This window comes from Peromyscus maniculatus, chromosome 8 (assembly GCF_049852395.1).
Source record: "Peromyscus maniculatus bairdii isolate BWxNUB_F1_BW_parent chromosome 8, HU_Pman_BW_mat_3.1, whole genome shotgun sequence".
Taxonomy (NCBI): domain Eukaryota; kingdom Metazoa; phylum Chordata; class Mammalia; order Rodentia; family Cricetidae; genus Peromyscus; species Peromyscus maniculatus.
Window position 1 is genome coordinate 94,309,850 of NC_134859.1, and position 17,615 is coordinate 94,327,464.

Consider the following 17,615-nt stretch of genomic DNA (forward strand, 5'->3'; position numbering starts at 1 on the left):
TCTTTCCTCTCCCTGCACCCTCCCTCTGGGAATCTCCCTGCAAATCTGGCACCAAGGGCAGCATTCAAGCACCCAGCTTTTAGATCCCAGCTCCTTCCAAAGGCCTCCTCAACTCTGAACAAGAATTCCATCGGACGACTAACTGCACAAGGCACGAATGGAAATGCCCCCACCCCACAGGCTTATGAAGGGAACAGTGGCCTCTGCTCTCCTTACTGGGCCTGCAGCAACGGTGTCCTCCTCCATTCCATAGCTGCGCTTCTCCTTTCTTCCAATTTAATTTTGCTTTGGCAAAGGAGAGGTGAGCTCACCTAGCCACTCTCCCCCTTCTCTCCTTGAGCCCACTTGACTCCCCTAGAAGGTCCAATTCTGTCTTTCACTGACCCCCCTTAGGCTGACTCGGGCAGCTGAGGCTCTCGGGACCCTGCTCTTTCTCTGCAGCACCAGCCATTTCTGAGAAAGCACTATTCCTACCCTCACTCCCTTCCCCGTTTTTGGTTAAATTCACAGTGGAGGTTTTTTGAACTCCAACTAATTATCTCATGTAAAAACCTTTGCTCTCCCTAGACATTCCTATCTTGGGCGTATTCCATTGTGGTCTTCTGATCTGGACACTCTGTTACACATATTGTTACACATATCTGTTAGACATATTGGCCATAAAATAATCACTGTAGGTTTCAGGCATTCTTGGTTGGTTGCTGGGACCTCTTGTTTCTTGGACTCAAGGCCTGGTTTTCTTTTCTTCTCCTTTGTTTCTTGAGACATGGTCTCATTCCATAGTTGAGATTAAAGACACACGGCACCAAGGCAGGAGTCACCATGCCAGGCACTCAAGGTCCTCCCCCCGCCCTTCCCCCCCACCAGGGTTTCTGGTGTAGCCCTGGCTGTCCTGGAACTCCATGCTTAGTAGACCTGAATCAGAGACCCACCTGCCTCTGCCTCCCTAGTGCTGGGATTAAAGGCGTGTGCCACCACCGTCTGGCTAGGTCTTGTTCCTTGTGAGATCGTAACCTGTGAGGGCCTTTCCTTACACCAGTACCCAAGTGTCCCGCTTTCACTGTACTATTTACATCTGTACACATGTAAACTGACCACATTTCCTGAAGGGCTGGGATAGTCTCCCCTTCCATGAACATGGATCACCAGTCTAATCCTGTTCTGTTCTGTCTTCTGGAGGCTTTTTTAGCCTTGCCATTTAGAAACGTTACAGCGCTGTACATGCACTGGCTGTTTCTGCATCTGTCCTCCTGCCCTGGCATGCTGGCAGTGTTCCTCAATCTCCCCACAAGGATGCTGAGGTTCCTCACTCCGCAGCATCCCTGGGGCAGCACAGAGCGGGTTCTTGATGGCTGTGCTCAGTGAATGATGGTGCTAAATGGGTTTACTTTCTGACCAGAATCCTTGGGTAATTTCCTTTGTCTTCTCTAGAATAAAATTATTTCATAATTTTCATGATGTGAACTTTCATCACTTACAATTTTGTCTTTTTCCAATAACCTGTCCACCAGGATGTAGGTGCAGTGTGCTTGACAGTTGCTTAGGACACGATACAGGGGTATGTGCTGTCTGTAAAAAGTTCTTGTTCTTTCTGGACTCTATTTTTCTGCTCCACCATGGACCTTTCCTTTGCCGATGCATGTCTGGCTGGTCTTGGGTGTCTGCCAATCTTCAGAAGAGGTGATACCTGGCAGGTACTGTGGATGAGTTCAGAGCTCCCTGATGGGCAGTTACTTCTCTGCTATTTGAGACAGAATCTTGCTAGGTCTCCAACTTGTGATCTCCAGTGATCACTCTCACTTTAGATGAAGGACGAGTTTTTAGTGTCCCTCGTGACAATCTGGGGATGGTTAATTCTTTGTCACGGAGGCTGGCCTGCCCGGCAAAATCTGGCAAGCATCCTCTCTGGCCTCCACACACTAGATGCCAGCACCACTTCCAAGCTGCTTTGATTTTCTATTGAAATCTGGAATTTACATGTGTGGGGTTCTCTGGGCAATATGCTGGGACCTCTCCTGAATTTTCTAGAAGAATCTGAATTAGGTTTGCACTGGACTCATGAGCTGATCTTTCCCCATCTGCTCACTACTGATGAGATTTCAGTGTTCTCTCTGTTATTATCTTTTAAAATATTCCTCTACTATACAAGTTCCAACACTCTGTCTAAAATGCAGTTCGCGGTAACCACCTACCTTGCCCCAAGACCTTCCTCAGAGGGAGATTCCCAGGCAGAACACTGAGTCAGTGCGTGCAACGGGGAGTGACCCCAGGGCCTGAGGAGGCACGCTAGTGCTGTCACTGAGCACCACTCACGGCCCACAACGCTCATCTTTTAGGAATGCCTTAGATAACAGATGCCCAGGCTCCAGCCCACCTAAGGTCTACATGTCCTGCAGGTCTGGGGCTGAGCGAGCAGGCAGGTGGTGGACATGGTATGGTGACATGGTATGGAGATGGTAGCAGGGAGAGAGCTGTGACCACTGGAGAGGCACCAAGCCGTGTCCACAGGAGGAAAACTTCATGGGATTCAGATGGGGTGGAAGTTGAGAAAGACACAGAAGGGCAGAAGGTCACAGTAACAAAACTTCATGCACAGTTGCTACAATGTTTTTAGGGTTTAGAAAAATTCCCAGGACTAACTAGTGTAGCCTAGAAAACACACTCAGAAACCATCATTTGATGACTTCTAACATGCAGCACACACGACTCAAGGAGAGTATGTAAAGCCCTCTTGCTGGCTGTTTCCTTGGGTGGCTAAAGGGCAGCCAGAGCCCTCCCTGCTGGTCCCAGGTCCTGCAGACAAGATTCCCAGGGACGGTATTTCACAAAGTGACTTCACTTTAACCACATTCATAGACACAGGGCTGCTCCCATCGTGAAGAGTAGACCATAATGCCATTGTCTTTTTTGTTTCTTTGTTGAGACAGGGTCTCACTATGTAGCCCTGACTGGCCTTGCACTCTCTAGGTAGACCAAGCTGGTCTTAAAACTCACCAACTCCTCTGACTCCTGAGTGCTGGGATTAAAGGTGTACACTGCCACGCCTAGTGTAATGTTGCAGTCTTGACACTGTACGAATAGTATTTTTTTATTTGAAGGAACAAACTTACTATGAACACTCCACTGGCCAGTCCCTCAATAGGACAGTACAGAGTCTGGAGCAGTGATTTACGTCAGAATACTCAACACCATGCTTACCTGCTAGCCTTGAATCCTTTTAGTTTCTGTACAAAGAACGACTCCAGAACTTCTGCGCACTGGTAAAAGGGGGAGTCGCTGGGGTTGTAGTACCGGCAGTTATCAAAAATTTTGGTCATATCTGCCACGAACTCTGTCAGCTTTTCATAGTAACGCTTTTGTATCCTTTCTTCCATTGTGGCAAGGTCTTAAAGACACAAAACATAAAATATTTTCAAAGTTTTACGGTTTTCCCAAGGAGGTCATGTCCTGCAGCTCTCATGAACTCAACATGTGTGTTTACTTCGATCCTTCCGAAGGCGCTACTCCACATCTGGAGGCTAGTGTGTGCAGTCGAGGCCGCCTTATACTGGTCAACACTGTTTCTGTTTTGACTTCTAAGACACTACTCCTGGCTGCTGCTGAGAAGGTGCTTTCATTTGTAATTAACTACACGGAACAGCTGCCATTCAACTGCCTTTTTTTTTTTTTTTTTGGTGTTTAGAGACAGAGTTTCTTTGTGTAGCTCTGGCTGTCCTGTAGACAAGGCTGGCCTCAAACTCCGACATCTGCCTGCCTCTGCCTCCCGAATGCTAGGATTAAAGGGATGCATGACCCCGTCCAGCAGAAATTGTTTTATTCACAGGGTTTCTCTGTGTAGCTCTGGTTGTCCTAGATTCACTCTGTAGTCCAGTCAGGCCTCAAACTCACAAAAATCCGCCTCAAGGTGTGTACAGCCATCACCATCACGCAGCTTTTCTTTATCTTTTATAGCATAGTAAAATAGCAAACACACACAACTATGCATACTGGATTCTGAAGGAGGAACACAATGTAGAATTCTGAATGCCATCTGTGGTAGGGGCTTTATGATCTTACATTAGGCTCAGTAACACCATGCCGGTTCCCTCAGCCCTCAAAGCCATCTTCATTTTCAAGTTACTCTAAACCATCTATAAACATTTTTATATACATTTTTAGTAAAGATACAACTGTCTCTGGGAATGGTGGTACACAACAGTAATTCCAGCACCCAGGGGGCTGAGGCAGGAGGATTACATGTTTTGGGGCATCCAGGACTAGAGTGAGAACCCATTTCAAAACAAGGGAGTGAAGATGAATATATTTTATTGCTTAAAACCTAGAAACAGATGGCAGCTGGGCTACAGAATGCAATGTCTCAGAAACTACAAGGCAAAAATAATTTTGAAAGTTGAAGTTGGTTAATAAATTAAGTACTATTCAGTTTTAAAACACCACGTGCGCTGGGCAGGGGGTGAGGGAGTCAGGTCCCTCTGTGCTACAGATGGTGCTAACCACATGCATCTTTCTGGGTGCTGGGCCTCAAACCTGGGCCCGCTGGCAGGCGGCCAGCTCTCCTAGCCTTTGGACCATCTCTCCAGCTCCAATAAATTCAACCTCTAAGCCACACAAAGATGTCAGCAGAATCACTGTTCTGAAGAGACCAACAAGGAGATGGAATCACCGACCGTCCCAGGCCTCCAAGTCTGTAAGGCAAGCGCTCAGCCCTCGGATGGATTTCACTGGTCTTCCCTCCCATCCTCTTCATGTTCTCCCTTCTTTGAAGGACACTTTATTGGCTTTAAAAACACAATTCTTCTATCAGCTGGAGGGAATGCTTCAACGGTTTGGAAATTTTTCTGCTTTAGTTTTTTTAAACATCTTCGGCTGGAGCATTATTGTGAAATGCAACTGCACACAGCTGCCCTCTTGGTCCAACCAGTTATAGCTTGTCTACTAGTGGTTTTTCTCCTGGGAAAGGCTCTCCATTCCCTTGGCTCTTTCTCCACTGGTGGTTGTCAGATCTGCTTGTCCATCATCAGGCTGGCTTCCCTGACCCCACCCATTCTTTCTACAGCTGTACAGCTCTACTCAGACAGGGTGTGACTCAGTGACTCCTGGACTAGTGCTTCACTGCATCTGCATTTCCAGTGTTATGCCATCACAAACACTGCTGCTGTGAATATACACTTGTCCCCATGTTAAGTTGCTAGCTCAAAGGCATGCATATGTAAATTTCAATAGATATTCTCAGATCACAGTGGTACCTTTCTGTAACCTCAACACTTGGGAGGTGCAGGCAAGAGGAGTCTGAGACAGTTTGGTCTAACAGTGCCTATGAAACCCAGCTTCAAAAGCTACCTCTGGTGACTGGTACAGTTTACACTGTCACCTGCATGCCCAAGATACTCTCCTGACACCTCAGCATCATGGACGATAAGATGCTGCCCACAACTCCTGAGAAGCATGTTCCTATTCAGCTCAAGCACTTACCCATTGGCTCTTTAATAACCCCGTAATAATCGGGTGCATCATTGGGGTCTACCGGTTCAAGGAAAGGCCAAGCCATCTTATGGGCCTACAATAAAGAACAAGTGTTGTTATCGCCAGCAGAAGTTCATTTTACAAACACACACACACACACACACACACACACACACACACACACACACACACACACACAATTCAGCTGACTCACTGGATCAAGGAAGCCTGAGAATTTGAGTCAGTTTTACATTCAAAAAATGAAATTGTTTACACAAGGTGACTCAGACGGTCATCACAAACTTTCTTAAAACGAGCACGATTTACAGTCACAATCCTCCAAGGTGGCTCTGGTTTGAGGCCCCTGGAGACAGGTGTGGGGTACCAGCAAGAGAGTCATGACGCCTACCCTCTGGTTCCTGCTGGCACAGTGGTCCCTACAGTGAGCTGGGGTGAAGGTTCCGAGTGTGCAGTGATTACCACTGCCGGTAACGAGGTGGGAGGGCCGGCTGTCAAACAGCCACCCACTGGGACTGACTTCCCAGTTCCTCTGACTCTGTGACTGCGGCTACAGCAGAGATTTAATCCAATATTCTGTCTTGACTCATCTCTAACACTCCCAATTTTCCCTCCTCTTTCATTTCCAGTGAGAGAATAATAACCAGACTCGAATCAAACTGTTTTCTCATCTATGCCTATGAGATACAGTTTTCTTTAAAAGCAGAACTGGCCGGGCGGTGGTGGTGCGAGCCTTTAATCCCAGCACTTGGGAGGCAGAGGCAGGCGGATCTCTGTGAGTTCGAGACCAGCCTGGGCTACAGAGTGAGGTCCAGGACAGGCGCAAAGCTACACAGAGAAACCCTGTCTTGGGGGTGGGGGTGGGTAGAACTGAAGGGAAACCAACGCCCTCGACTCTATGGCGTTAGATAAGCAACAATCGGGAAACTCATGGCACTGGCATGTGCCAAAGTGCACTTCGTCTAGCCCTTCACACCAAGCACTGGGAGAGAGCCAAGTGTGCTCACTGGAGACTGAAAAGTTCAAACCCTAGACATGTCTTCACAGTCAGGCGGGCTTGGTCTCATCTTCAGGTGCCACCTGGGCAGCCTCTCACCTGTAAGGAGCGCAGCACCCTCTTCAAGCCCTCGTAATCCTTCTCTGTCAGTGGTGTGAGCACTGTCATGGCATCCTCTGTCGACTGGCACTGTGGACAGACATACTCATCAATGAGCTCTGCCTCACTCTGTAAGATGCCAACACAGCGCCCGTGGTACCAATTCTGACATCGATCGCAGCCAATATAAAATCTGCAAGATCCAAAATGGAAATGTGAGGCCGGAAGAACAGGCTCCTTCTGTTTAGAATTCACCTTTAAAGCCATCATGCAACTGAGAATTGGCTAAGCCCTGGGGATAACATAACTTCAGAATGTCTTGAGATTGACATTCTAATGTGTTAGCCAAGTACTTTAGATGTTAAGAACAATAGTAAACATGTATTAAAAGTATATGTACTACTAAAGAACCAATTTGAGGAAAAAATGCAAACCATTTGATTGATTTTAAAGCTCAAAACAAAATAAGGCAAAAATAAATAAATAAATAAATAAAAAATCTTTCACTAGCCACAGCTCATCCCAAAGGGTGCTTTTCTAGTCTGTAACAGAGCACCACTTCAGACAAGGTGAAGGCCCACAGTCAGGCTGTTTTCATCACATTACTTTCTATTACATATTGAAGAATCAAATCTACTGTTATAAACCACATTTCCCCCAATGCAACTCAATCATTCACTAGGAAGCAACATACATTTTGAAGAAGAGAGAAAGAGGGAAAAGAGAAAAAACACTGGAAAGGCTTTGTCATGTAGGTGTATAACACACACAGCAGAGAGGCCCTGCTTTTCATTTTCAGATTAAGTGACCAGTTGAGCAATGCGGCTTCCTGAATTGTCAAACAGATGCTCTTATCAACTCACTGTGACTCATCATAAGGTGTCCTGCAGATACAGTACAATTCCTCACTGCTGCCCTCTTGTGCCCGCTTACAATCATTACAGATGTACACATCCATTTTCTTAGCCTCCTTTTCTGTGATGCCAACACATTCTCCATGATACCAGTTAGTACAAAGATCACAGCCAATATAGAACCTAAAAGTATTCACAATGAAATGACAATGTAGTTGTCATTTTGAGCTGCATGGCATGTAAACCTGTCTTCCCTACCCTGGTTCACTTTCTTACAGGGTAATTTCTGCAATGAGTCAGCTACACCCTCCAACTCCAACCGTCCTACCAGTGGCAAACTACAGCATCTGACACTGTACCAAGGGTGGACACGTCATCACTCACATTGATTTCAACAGACACACTGTTTAGTGAAGTATGGGTCTTGAAAAACATACTGGAATTTGAAAAAAAAATTAACAACACACCGATGGTAATGGCTTCCTCTTAATGAATGTGTGCGAAACTGTAACAGGCACAAAAACCAAAGCCAAAGAATCAAAGACTTACACCTGTCAAACCTATTCTGCAGAAGCCATTTCAATGAGGGCTATTTCTTAGATAGGTTTGAAAGTGAAGCTCACATTTACAGCTGGAACGAAGCGAAGCGCAAACACCGAGAAGTGAGAGCATGAGGAGCATGCAGGCAGCCGGGGAGAAGACGAGTGGTCAGAGGAGAACAATGGTGACAGGAGAACCAGGAGGGCCTGTGCGGAGTCACCCCTGCTCCCAGAGTCTGGGGAGGGGAGTGTGTGTCCTCGAGGGAAGGGGACATCGGGTCTCGGGGGAAAGTCACAGCCGTGGGAGGGGCCTGTGTAGGACTGCATTGCTCACAGGCCACCAGGCTGGCCTTGCCACCACTGGTACCCGTGCAGGCTATCAAGATGTGCTGGTAAAGTAAGCTAGAGGGATGCCTCCTGACTGCAGGAGTAACACACAGTGAGTTGTCAACCTCTTCCCAGTGACCTTTTCTTCTGCACCACGACTCCCTCATGCCCCTGCCTCAGGGGAGGAGCTGGAGCACTTTCGAGGTTGCCTCTTTAAGGTGCTGTGTGCTCTGGAAGGGACTTCGGGACCTGAGTTCAATTTTCAGTAACTCTCCTTAGAAGCTGGTGGCCCAAGGCTCAAACCAAGCTGGTTTGGTCTGAGGTCACAAAGCACTGATAAAATACTACTTACTCCAACTAAGACGGGGAGTGAATGAACCTGCAATGTTGAAATGTCAATGGCAAACTAAAAAAAAAGGTGAAACAGCCACAAAATCAGGGCAGTCTCAATAGAATGAGCACATGTACACATGTACCTCACTTTAAGCAACATCAGTATCCCAAGAAAGTTGCGTGGAAATGATCTGTGGAGCAAACACTTTATGTCAGCGCAAAGCTGACCTGTATATAACGTCCCTCATCCTCGGTGTGTTTCAGGAATCCTCTAGTGGGTTTTACTTAAAGCGAGGCACACGTACTTGTACTGCATTCCGGGGAGATTAGTGCACGGGGCGCCACTCTCGACATGATGGACAATCACCAATGAAGGACACACAGCGGGAAGTGAAGACGTTTCCACTCTGCTGAGTTCAACAGGCAGCTTGTTCCCAGCAGAGTTTCCACTGGACATTTGCAAACTGATGGTGACTGGGCAGCGCCACTCGAGCCGAGGGACTTCCCTCTCACCACAGACTTTCTAGTTCTAACCCGTCTTTTAAAGCACAAGTCCACTGTGGGTACTGAGAACACTGACGTACATGTGCACGTTCCAGTCAGAGTTAAACACTGACGAACAGTGAGGACCAAGGGGGGGGGGGGGGACCAAGAACATATATTTGGACTACTATCTCTAAATCTCATTTATGTCACCAAATACAAGTCATGACTGTCAAAAACAGCTTCCATTTGCTGTGCTCACCAATTTTTGAACGTCAAACTCACAAAGTAGGTAAAAGGAACACTTTATGTACCTTTTTTGGCTTTTGTTTCCAATAAGACAGTGGAACTTGGACAAAAATAGTGTTGCTTTTTTTTTTTTTTTTTTTAAAGGGAACCGATGTGATGCCTCTGCCACCCATTTTGGGATGGACTCTGGGCTTCAGCCATCACAGATAGGAAGCCAAGAGTGCCACGATGATGGCCTTCTGCAAGATGCAGTGCTGGCAGCTTAGGAGCACGTCCACAAAGAGCTTCGGGAAGGCAGAGAAGCCACAGCAAGCTTGTTTTTGACAGAAAAGGACATTGCTGAGGACAAGCAGGACCCATGAGCGTGTGGACAGCCCCTTACTGTACTGTGTCAAGGCAGGTGTCTGATGCAGAGGAAGCCCAGCCTCACACTGGCTTGCCCTCACCCATGCTGCCAACTGCTCACTCAACAACTAGGCTGGGGAAGCACTTACTTGGACTCGTCGTACGGTGTCTTGCAGATGCAGTACAGCCTGGTGTCCTTCTTGGCCTCCTTTGAGGTGGTAGAGATCATCTTCTTCTTCTTGGACTTGGAGTCCTTCTCCTCCTCCCGCTTCCTCTTCTGGGAAGCGACAGGCAGTGGAGCTGCGGGGTGGCCTGCAGGCGGCAGGCTGTGTGCCAAGGGAGGCGAAGGAGGAGGAGGAGGAGCTGCAGGGGCTGCCGGTGGTGGTGCTGGCACTGGCGCTGGCGCTGAGGGTGTGGACACTGCCGCAGCACCGACCGGTACTACCTGGGCCATATCTTTCTCCTTCTTCATTTTCAGGTCTCTCTTCAGCTCTTCCTGTGGTCAGTTAACACAGACAGATGATCACCAGGGTTACATGCAGGAGCAACCTGGGCAGGAGCTGGACATTATCCCCACCTGCCAAATAGCTCTCCCTACCGCCCCCCTTTTCACGTTCTTTCTTTCTCTTTTTGGGTCTCTGTGTAGCCTTGGCTGTTCTAGAACTCCCTGCACAGACCAGGCAGACCTCAAACTCAGAGATCCGCCTGCCTCTGCCTTCTGAGTGCTGGGATTAAAGGCGTGCGCCACCACTGCCAGTTCAAGTAGCTCCTCCTAAGAGAGTCGGTATAGGAACTAACACAAGACCCAAAACAGTCTGGCGGGCAGTGAAGAGAAGAAGAGAAAGACTGTCCTTGTTTCCCAAGCATTGTTTGGGTTTAAGAAAGGAGATCTAGGCATAAAATACACTATTTTCTACTTGGGTGCACAGTGCTAACAGTCAAGGGACAGAGCAAGAGGATCACAAGTTCAAGGCCCTCCTTTGCAACACAGCAGGTTTGCAACTAGTCGAGCCTATCTGAGACCTTGTCTCAAAACAAAACAAATCCCATAACAAATAAACAAACATCACCCAAAACAACACTAGTTTCTCTAAACATGGCTAGCCATAAATTAGGATCCTGGGCTCGTGAGATGGTTCAGTGAGTAAAAGTGCTTGTTGTTAGGGTCCCAGAGAAGTCCCACAAAAGAACACCATCCATGTATGCAATCAGCAAGAGCGCTTATCTTGAGAAAGCTTCCATCATGCTGGGGCTGGCCACCCCACACAAAGGCAAGATGGCGAAAATCCCGAGAAGTCTGTGTGGGCTCCTTTTGAGCATAGCCAAGGAAAGGTCCTAGAGCTAGTAGGTCATTTTATCTACAATTGGCTTAAGCAAGTGGCAATCATATTAGTACATTTTAATTAGCCAGGGGTTAATTTTAATTAGCTAGAGGTTGGTCAGGGGTATAGGTTTCCATTTTGGGGCAGGCCTGGATAAGCCCCAGGCTTTGTCCTTGAGATGCTGTGGAGGCTGGCTGGCTTAGTATGCACTGATCGTGGGTGCTGGCTCAGTGGCCCAGGCTTGGTACATCCTATCTCCCTTGTCCCTGTGGTCAGGGGCACCAGTGATTAATTGTCCTTTGTTTGTGGCTCATCCTCAGAAACTGCCTGTCCAGTCTCAGGAAGAAACTGAAACTGAGGCCTGATCTCTGTGAGAGACTGAGCAGTAGGTTATGGCATCTGCTCGGTTCTCTCATTTGTCACAAAAGTCTGATAACCCAAGTTCAATGCCCAGAATGGTAAAAAAGCAGATGTAGCAGCTTACATCAGCAATCCCAGCAATCCTACAGAGATGATGAAAGGCAGGGACAAACACACACACACACACACACACACACACACACACACACACACACACACACACACACCATTTTCTAGTCAAGGATACACAAAGAAACCCTGAGCGGTAGGGTGGGGGTGGGAAGAATAACAAAAAAAGTCGGGTGAGAGGTGCAGAACCTTAACCCCAGTACTCAGCAGGCAGAAGCGTGAGGATCTCTGTGAGTTCAAGGCCAGCTTGGTCTACACAGTGAGTTCTAGGACAATTAGTGAGACCCTCATCTGGAAAAACAAAACAAACACACACACAAACAAACAAACAAAAAAAACCCCAACCAAACAACCAAAAACAAAAAGATTGTTATCTGGGTGTGAATCTTTTGTGAGTTCAAGGCTAGCTTAGTCTACATAGTGAATTCCAGGTCAGCTAATGCTACACAGAGAAACCAAGAGCGCTGCTGAGTAAGCGTGCACTCCCCATCTCCTGACCCTGAGTCCAATGCACTAACCATCTCCTGACTGTGAGCACAATGCACTAACCATCGCATGTACTCCCCATCTCCTGACTGTGAGCACAATGCACTAACCGTCTGTCTCATTACTGCTGCTGACACTTTTCTGCCTTGATGAACTGCACCTAGACCTCTGAGTTAAAATAAGTGCCTTCTCCCAACTCTCTTTCTCTCTCTCCTGCTTAAGAAGGCTGTGAGAAGTGCAGCTAGCCTCCTCTTTCAGCCTGCTGCTCTCACTCCAGTCCTAGCCATGCAGTTCCCAGCGGCTCCACAGTGGCTGTGTAAGGCCAACTGCATGGACTCCTTGCACCTCCACAAGGAGTCCTACTCATCCTAAGGAGAGCCTTCCCTGCACATGAGGAACAGGCGTTATCCTAGCATTCAAGAGGCTGCAGCAGGGCTGGAGAGATGGCTCAGCGGTTAAGAGCACTGGCTGCTCTTCCAAAGGTCCTGAGTTCAATTCCCAGCAACCACAGGGTGGCTCACAACCATCTGTAATGAGATATGATGCCCTCTTCTGGCCTGCAGGGATAGACTGTATACATAATAAATAAATAAATAAAATCTTTAAAAAAAAAAAAAAAACCAGAGGCTGCAGCAGGAGGCCCAGGAACTTGAAGCCAGTCCTGGGCTAAAGAGAGATCCTATTTGAAATAAACCAAAGGCAGAGTCATTATGTAGATGTTTATAAAAAAATGAAATGAAAGAAAGAATAAAACAATTGCAAGAATTGCTCTCTAAGACTTCAAAAATGGCAACTGTATTTTTTCCCCAGTATTTTTGTGTTCTGTTTTGCATTTAAAATTTTAATATATCTGAGTTACTTTTTTTTTGAGACAGTTTGACCATGTAGCTCTGGCTGTCCTTGAATGCCTCCCAAGGGCTGGGATTACAGGTGTGCACCACCTCACCAGGCCCTGAACAGTGACTTAATATCAAGCGTGAGGCTGTGATTTACATGGTTGATGCTCTGTGAACAGCTCTCTTACCTGAGCTGTATCATGGCAGCAAGAGTGAAGCTGTCTTTTAAGTTTTCTGATTCTACTGTGAATGGGCTCTCTTCCTCAGGATATTGTGACAACAGTTGTACTCTGTGTTAATACTGATGCTGGCAACCTTAATTCTGTTAAAAAGGTGAGGATGCTTTCCCTGGGGATGTCGCTGTAGTAACTGCATCACACACGGTACCAATTCTGTCTTCTTTCTTCCTCCAACCAACAAGCTGACTGCTGGCCCTGTTTGATTTGTCTTCTGTGGGAAGACACCAGGCTTTCAGGTTATGTAAGGTTGTTTGTTGGTCTGATGGGTATTGTCTTAACATGTACAGGATACCTTATGGGATACTTTCAATAGGCTACTTGTTTATCAGAAAGCTCTGGAAATATGCACGAATTGATTATAGCAGTGCCTACAGGGTCACTTTAAGGCGAGGAAAAATTGTCTTAATGAATGGGCGTTTGTTTTCCTGTGTTCACACTCCTCTGCATTCTTCTGAAATGTGTTCTTGGTGAGTGATGGCACAGACCATAAAAGCCACAGCACGGCTGAGATAGCTCTCCCCGTGCCGGGCGGCGGCAGTGGCCCATGTTTAGTCCCAGCACTCGGGAGGCAGAGGCAGGCAGATCTCTGAGTTTGAGGCCAGCCTGGTCAACACAGTGAGTTCCAGAACAGGCAGGGCTACACAGAGAAACCCTGTCTCAAAAATCAAAAACAAATAAACAAGACAGCTCAGCCCTCTCGGACTGGAGGGAGGAAGACACACTTGGAAAGAAAGGCCTGCCTCATCTCAGAAGCTAAGCATGCCTTTCACTCTCCATGCTACAAACACACGGGTATACACGCAGGAAGGGGCTGCAGCTCCAGGCTGAAGCAGAGATGGGAGGGGAGAAGGGTGGCGCTGCTCCTACCTGCACTTGGATCTGCAGCTCTTTGTCCAGGAGGGCCCTCTTTTTCAGGATCTCGGCTTTGAGCTGCTCCTTGTGTTTGAAGAGCAGAGCAGAGAGCTTGCTGGCGTTCTGCTTGCTCCGCTTCTGCTCCACGCTCTCCTCGCGCTTGCGCTTCTTCGCCGCCTGCTTTTCTTCTTTATCTATCTTATCCAGAATATACTTCATCACCTGGTTACACACAATCATTCTAGAGAAAAACACACAACCTCTGTAACACTGGGGGTTCACCCTGAAAGCTAAGGCACGATCTGTCTACATCCCTAGACGATGGACAAACGGACTGCAGTTTCAAGGAGTGACGGTGAGCCACTCCTGGCATGAAACTTGGCTAAAACCAAAGCCAAACCAAACTGCGCAGTCTCAGGTGGGCCCTGTGTCTCTCCCTACCTTTGATTTTCTTCTCGTTCAGCTGGAGTCATGGTCTTTTTCTGTTTTAAATGTTCTATTACAGCATTATGCTTCATCACCACCTTGAGAACAGAACAAATCCATAAATACACATTTTATAACAGACACAAGTTCAGTTAGCACACAGGTAGAAAAACAGCACACACTAGTGTTGGAACTGGTAAGAATTGACTAATACAGATAGAAAGACCCTGCTAGGTGGTCCCAGGTTCTTACTATGCACCAAGTACTGACCTAAGCCAAGCACTTGACAGGGCTTATTCTCCATGGTAACCTATTTTTTCTCTAAATAAACACTGAGACACAAAGAAATCAACCAACTTGTTTGAGATTAAATAGCGAGTAACGCAGCTCCAAAGGGCTTCACCCACTGGGCATCACAAGAGGACCCTGCCCCCTACAAAGATCTGGAAGACTGGTACTGGAGTTAACACTCAGTTTACAGAAGAAACAATACAAGAGCTGAGATTTGAAGATGTCATAGAGGACTTACGCTCACAGAAATATTAACTTACACCTTCACAATCAGATACATGATGGAATTTAATCCTAACAATCCCATGTGGCTGGAAAGAGACGAGCTTTAATGTAGATACAGCTCAGGGAGAAAACAGTGTATCAGAGCTTGATAAGACTCGAAACCTCTTGCCTAGTACTAACGGGGGCACGTGGCTGCTGGCGGGAGTGTCCTCAGGAAGACTGCAGGTCACCAGCTTCGTTCGGGCAGAACACTAGCTGTCTACAGTGATTCACTGCACCCAGCTACTACGCCAAGATGCCCCTGCAGCACACCACCACCTTACATGGGAGCTATGGACAACCATCTGGGTTTAAGGCATTTCTACAAGGTGTGACAAGTAATGCAAATGGACTCAGTCTGCCCACAATTTGCCTAGTCACAGGCAAATGAAAGAACGGCACTCGCAATCAAATGACTTCACGTGAAACGCTACGCTGTGATGGCGGCCTTACCACTTGGTTTTCTACCAGGGAAGAGTGGTTTCTAATAAGCCCTGATGCTACATGTCCATTAGGGAGTTCCAAACCAGAAGCGGCAAGCAGTGTTTCTGGTCTTCTAAGGTTGCCCACTGGTGACCTTGTCTCGTTCAGGAAGCCTACCACAACCAAAGCACTAAGTCTACCGCACAGCACATAATTCTGGCTACTGAACAGGCTGCTTTGACTCCTTGACTTTCCCTATTTCTGAATGCTTCCCTTTGGTCAGAAGCGTGGAGGGTGTGTCCACGCTCCACTGCTATCTGCTTTGGCTGCTGCTGCTTTGGCTGCTGCTCCCGGAGGTGCTGAACCCTCTGCAAGTGCTCTTGCACACTGGCTGCCTGCACTGTGACCACACTCCGAGTCTGCTGAGTCTGCACAGCACTGCTGTGCTCAACTGGAATGGGTAACTGCAGCTGGATTTGATGGGGCACAGCACCTTGCTGAGCCCGTGTCTGAGAGAGAACCTGGACTCGCTGGAGCTGAGGATAGGATGGGGATGAACCAGTAACTTGACTTAACGTTTGAGTTGAAGACTGTACCTGGGGCTGGGGCTGTGGCTGGCCCTGGGAAGGTGTCTGCAGAGATGTGGGGGGCGGGATTGGAACCGGCTGTGAGGTTGTAGTCTGAACCTGGGGTTGCTGGGCAGGAGTCACTTGGGATGGAGTTGATGGACGTATCCGAGTCAGTGGTGGGCTCTGGACACGAACAGGAGACTGTCCTTGGACACTGCTCTGAGGCTGACACTGTTGCTGGGGTTTAGATGACTGTGTCTGGGAGGCCTGTGCTTCAGAAGGGACATGGGCCGAGACAGCTGGCTGGTTCTGGACTTCAGGCTGAGCTGGGGACTGGGGCTGGGGCTGGGGCTGTGCTGCAGGCTGAGGAGTCTGTGGCTGGGCTTCTGCAGGACTCACACTTGACGACTGAGTGGGCACCATGGTTGTGGCTGGTTGGACCTGGGGCTGGGGCGACAATTTACTCTGTTTTTGTTCCCCGGAACCTGTAAAAAGAAAGACAGAGTGACTTCCTTGGCTTTAGAATGGAAATGGATGGTAAAGGAGGCCTCTGAAGGGATTTCCTGAAGCTCCAGCAGAGAAGAGCTAAGCCTTCCACTCAGGTGCACTCAGACTGACGGGGGAGACATCGCCTGCTGCGTGCCCCCTGCATGTCATCTAGGCGTTCAGAGGCAGGCTCTGTCAACTCTACTCTTCTGCTACGGTATAGCAACAGGTATTGCCAGCTGGTAGAGGGCTGGTAGAGGGCTGGTAGAGGGCTGGTTATGAGCCTGGTGGACTCACTCTCCCTAAGCTCACCTCACTTCTAGCACCCCCACAATAGGGCTCCACCATGGCTGTACAAGGTGTGGGCACAGGTGCCATGGTGTCCAATATCCTGCCCCTCCTTTCTGTGACTCTTTTGTTTGAGTCAGGAAGTGGTCCAGGGAGCCTACGAACAAGGCATGGAGGCACAGAGGTTGACTGTATCAGCAGCGAAGTGGTTAAGCACGCTGGAGACTGACTACTGGGCCCTGGGACACAACAGCCCAGCAACCCAGTGATCTACCTGCTGCTGCTGCTGCTGCTGCTGCTGCTGTTGCTGCTGCTGCTGCTGCTGCAGAAGCAGTGGTTGTGCTGCTGCTGGCGGTCGTGGCCGTTGTTGACAGCGGGGTAAAGAGGAATCGCTGCACGGTACCATTGGGCATTGCAGCTTGCATGAGCTGTTGCCCTGGTCCTGGAAGGACGGTCATCCCCTGAGGTATCAACTGCAACTGTCCAGTAGTTTGACCTTGTCCTTGAATTACTACTGTTAAACCTTGGTTGCCACCCTGTGGAAAAAGCCGATAACATGGAATATACAGCGTTCAAATCACAATCTGTAAAGGGTTTTAAAAAAAATCATTTATGTTACAAAGATCCTTCCCTGCAATGGCCCCAGGAAAACCGAGGTAACAGATTTACGTGGTACAGTGGAAATACGTCAAAACCTCAGAGTTCCTGTCCAAACTCTCCACTGGGCAGCCACCCAGCTACAAACAACACACCTGTTCCAGACGCCATTTAATTAACTCGTAAAATGAGGTGCTGAGCAGGTACTGATCCCTGCAATTATGAGTCTGAGGCCACCCTGGGCTTCAGAGTGACACTGTCTCAAAACTATCCTAATCTGCCAGAAACGCAGGAAAAAACCATATTACTTCCTAAGTTCAGGGAGCATGTTCAGGCCAAA

The 17,615-nt window shown here is 48.0% G+C and overlaps 1 protein-coding gene across 16 annotated transcripts in view; it reads right to left on the reverse strand.

The window, feature by feature from the left end:
* Positions 1-17,615, reverse strand: part of Bptf (bromodomain PHD finger transcription factor) — a 106,540-nt gene that overhangs the window by 2,122 nt on the left and 86,803 nt on the right. For 10 of the 16 annotated variants that reach the window (XM_076543583.1, XM_015994226.3, XM_076543579.1 and 7 more), the window contains 9 exons: positions 16,953-17,214; positions 15,932-16,389; positions 14,373-14,455; positions 13,947-14,172; positions 9,857-10,203; positions 7,441-7,614; positions 6,578-6,770; positions 5,473-5,557; positions 3,199-3,385 (listed from right to left, as the gene is read on the reverse strand). In XM_076543583.1, the coding sequence (XP_076399698.1) occupies positions 3,199-3,385; positions 5,473-5,557; positions 6,578-6,770; positions 7,441-7,614; positions 9,857-10,203; positions 13,947-14,172; positions 14,373-14,455; positions 15,932-16,389; positions 16,953-17,214 (2,015 nt within the window). The remainder of the gene's footprint in view (positions 1-3,198; positions 3,386-5,472; positions 5,558-6,577; positions 6,771-7,440; positions 7,615-9,856; positions 10,204-13,946; positions 14,173-14,372; positions 14,456-15,931; positions 16,390-16,952; positions 17,215-17,615) is intronic. The other 6 variants (XM_006970487.4, XM_015994232.3, XM_015994207.3 and 3 more) reach the window with 1 other exon arrangement.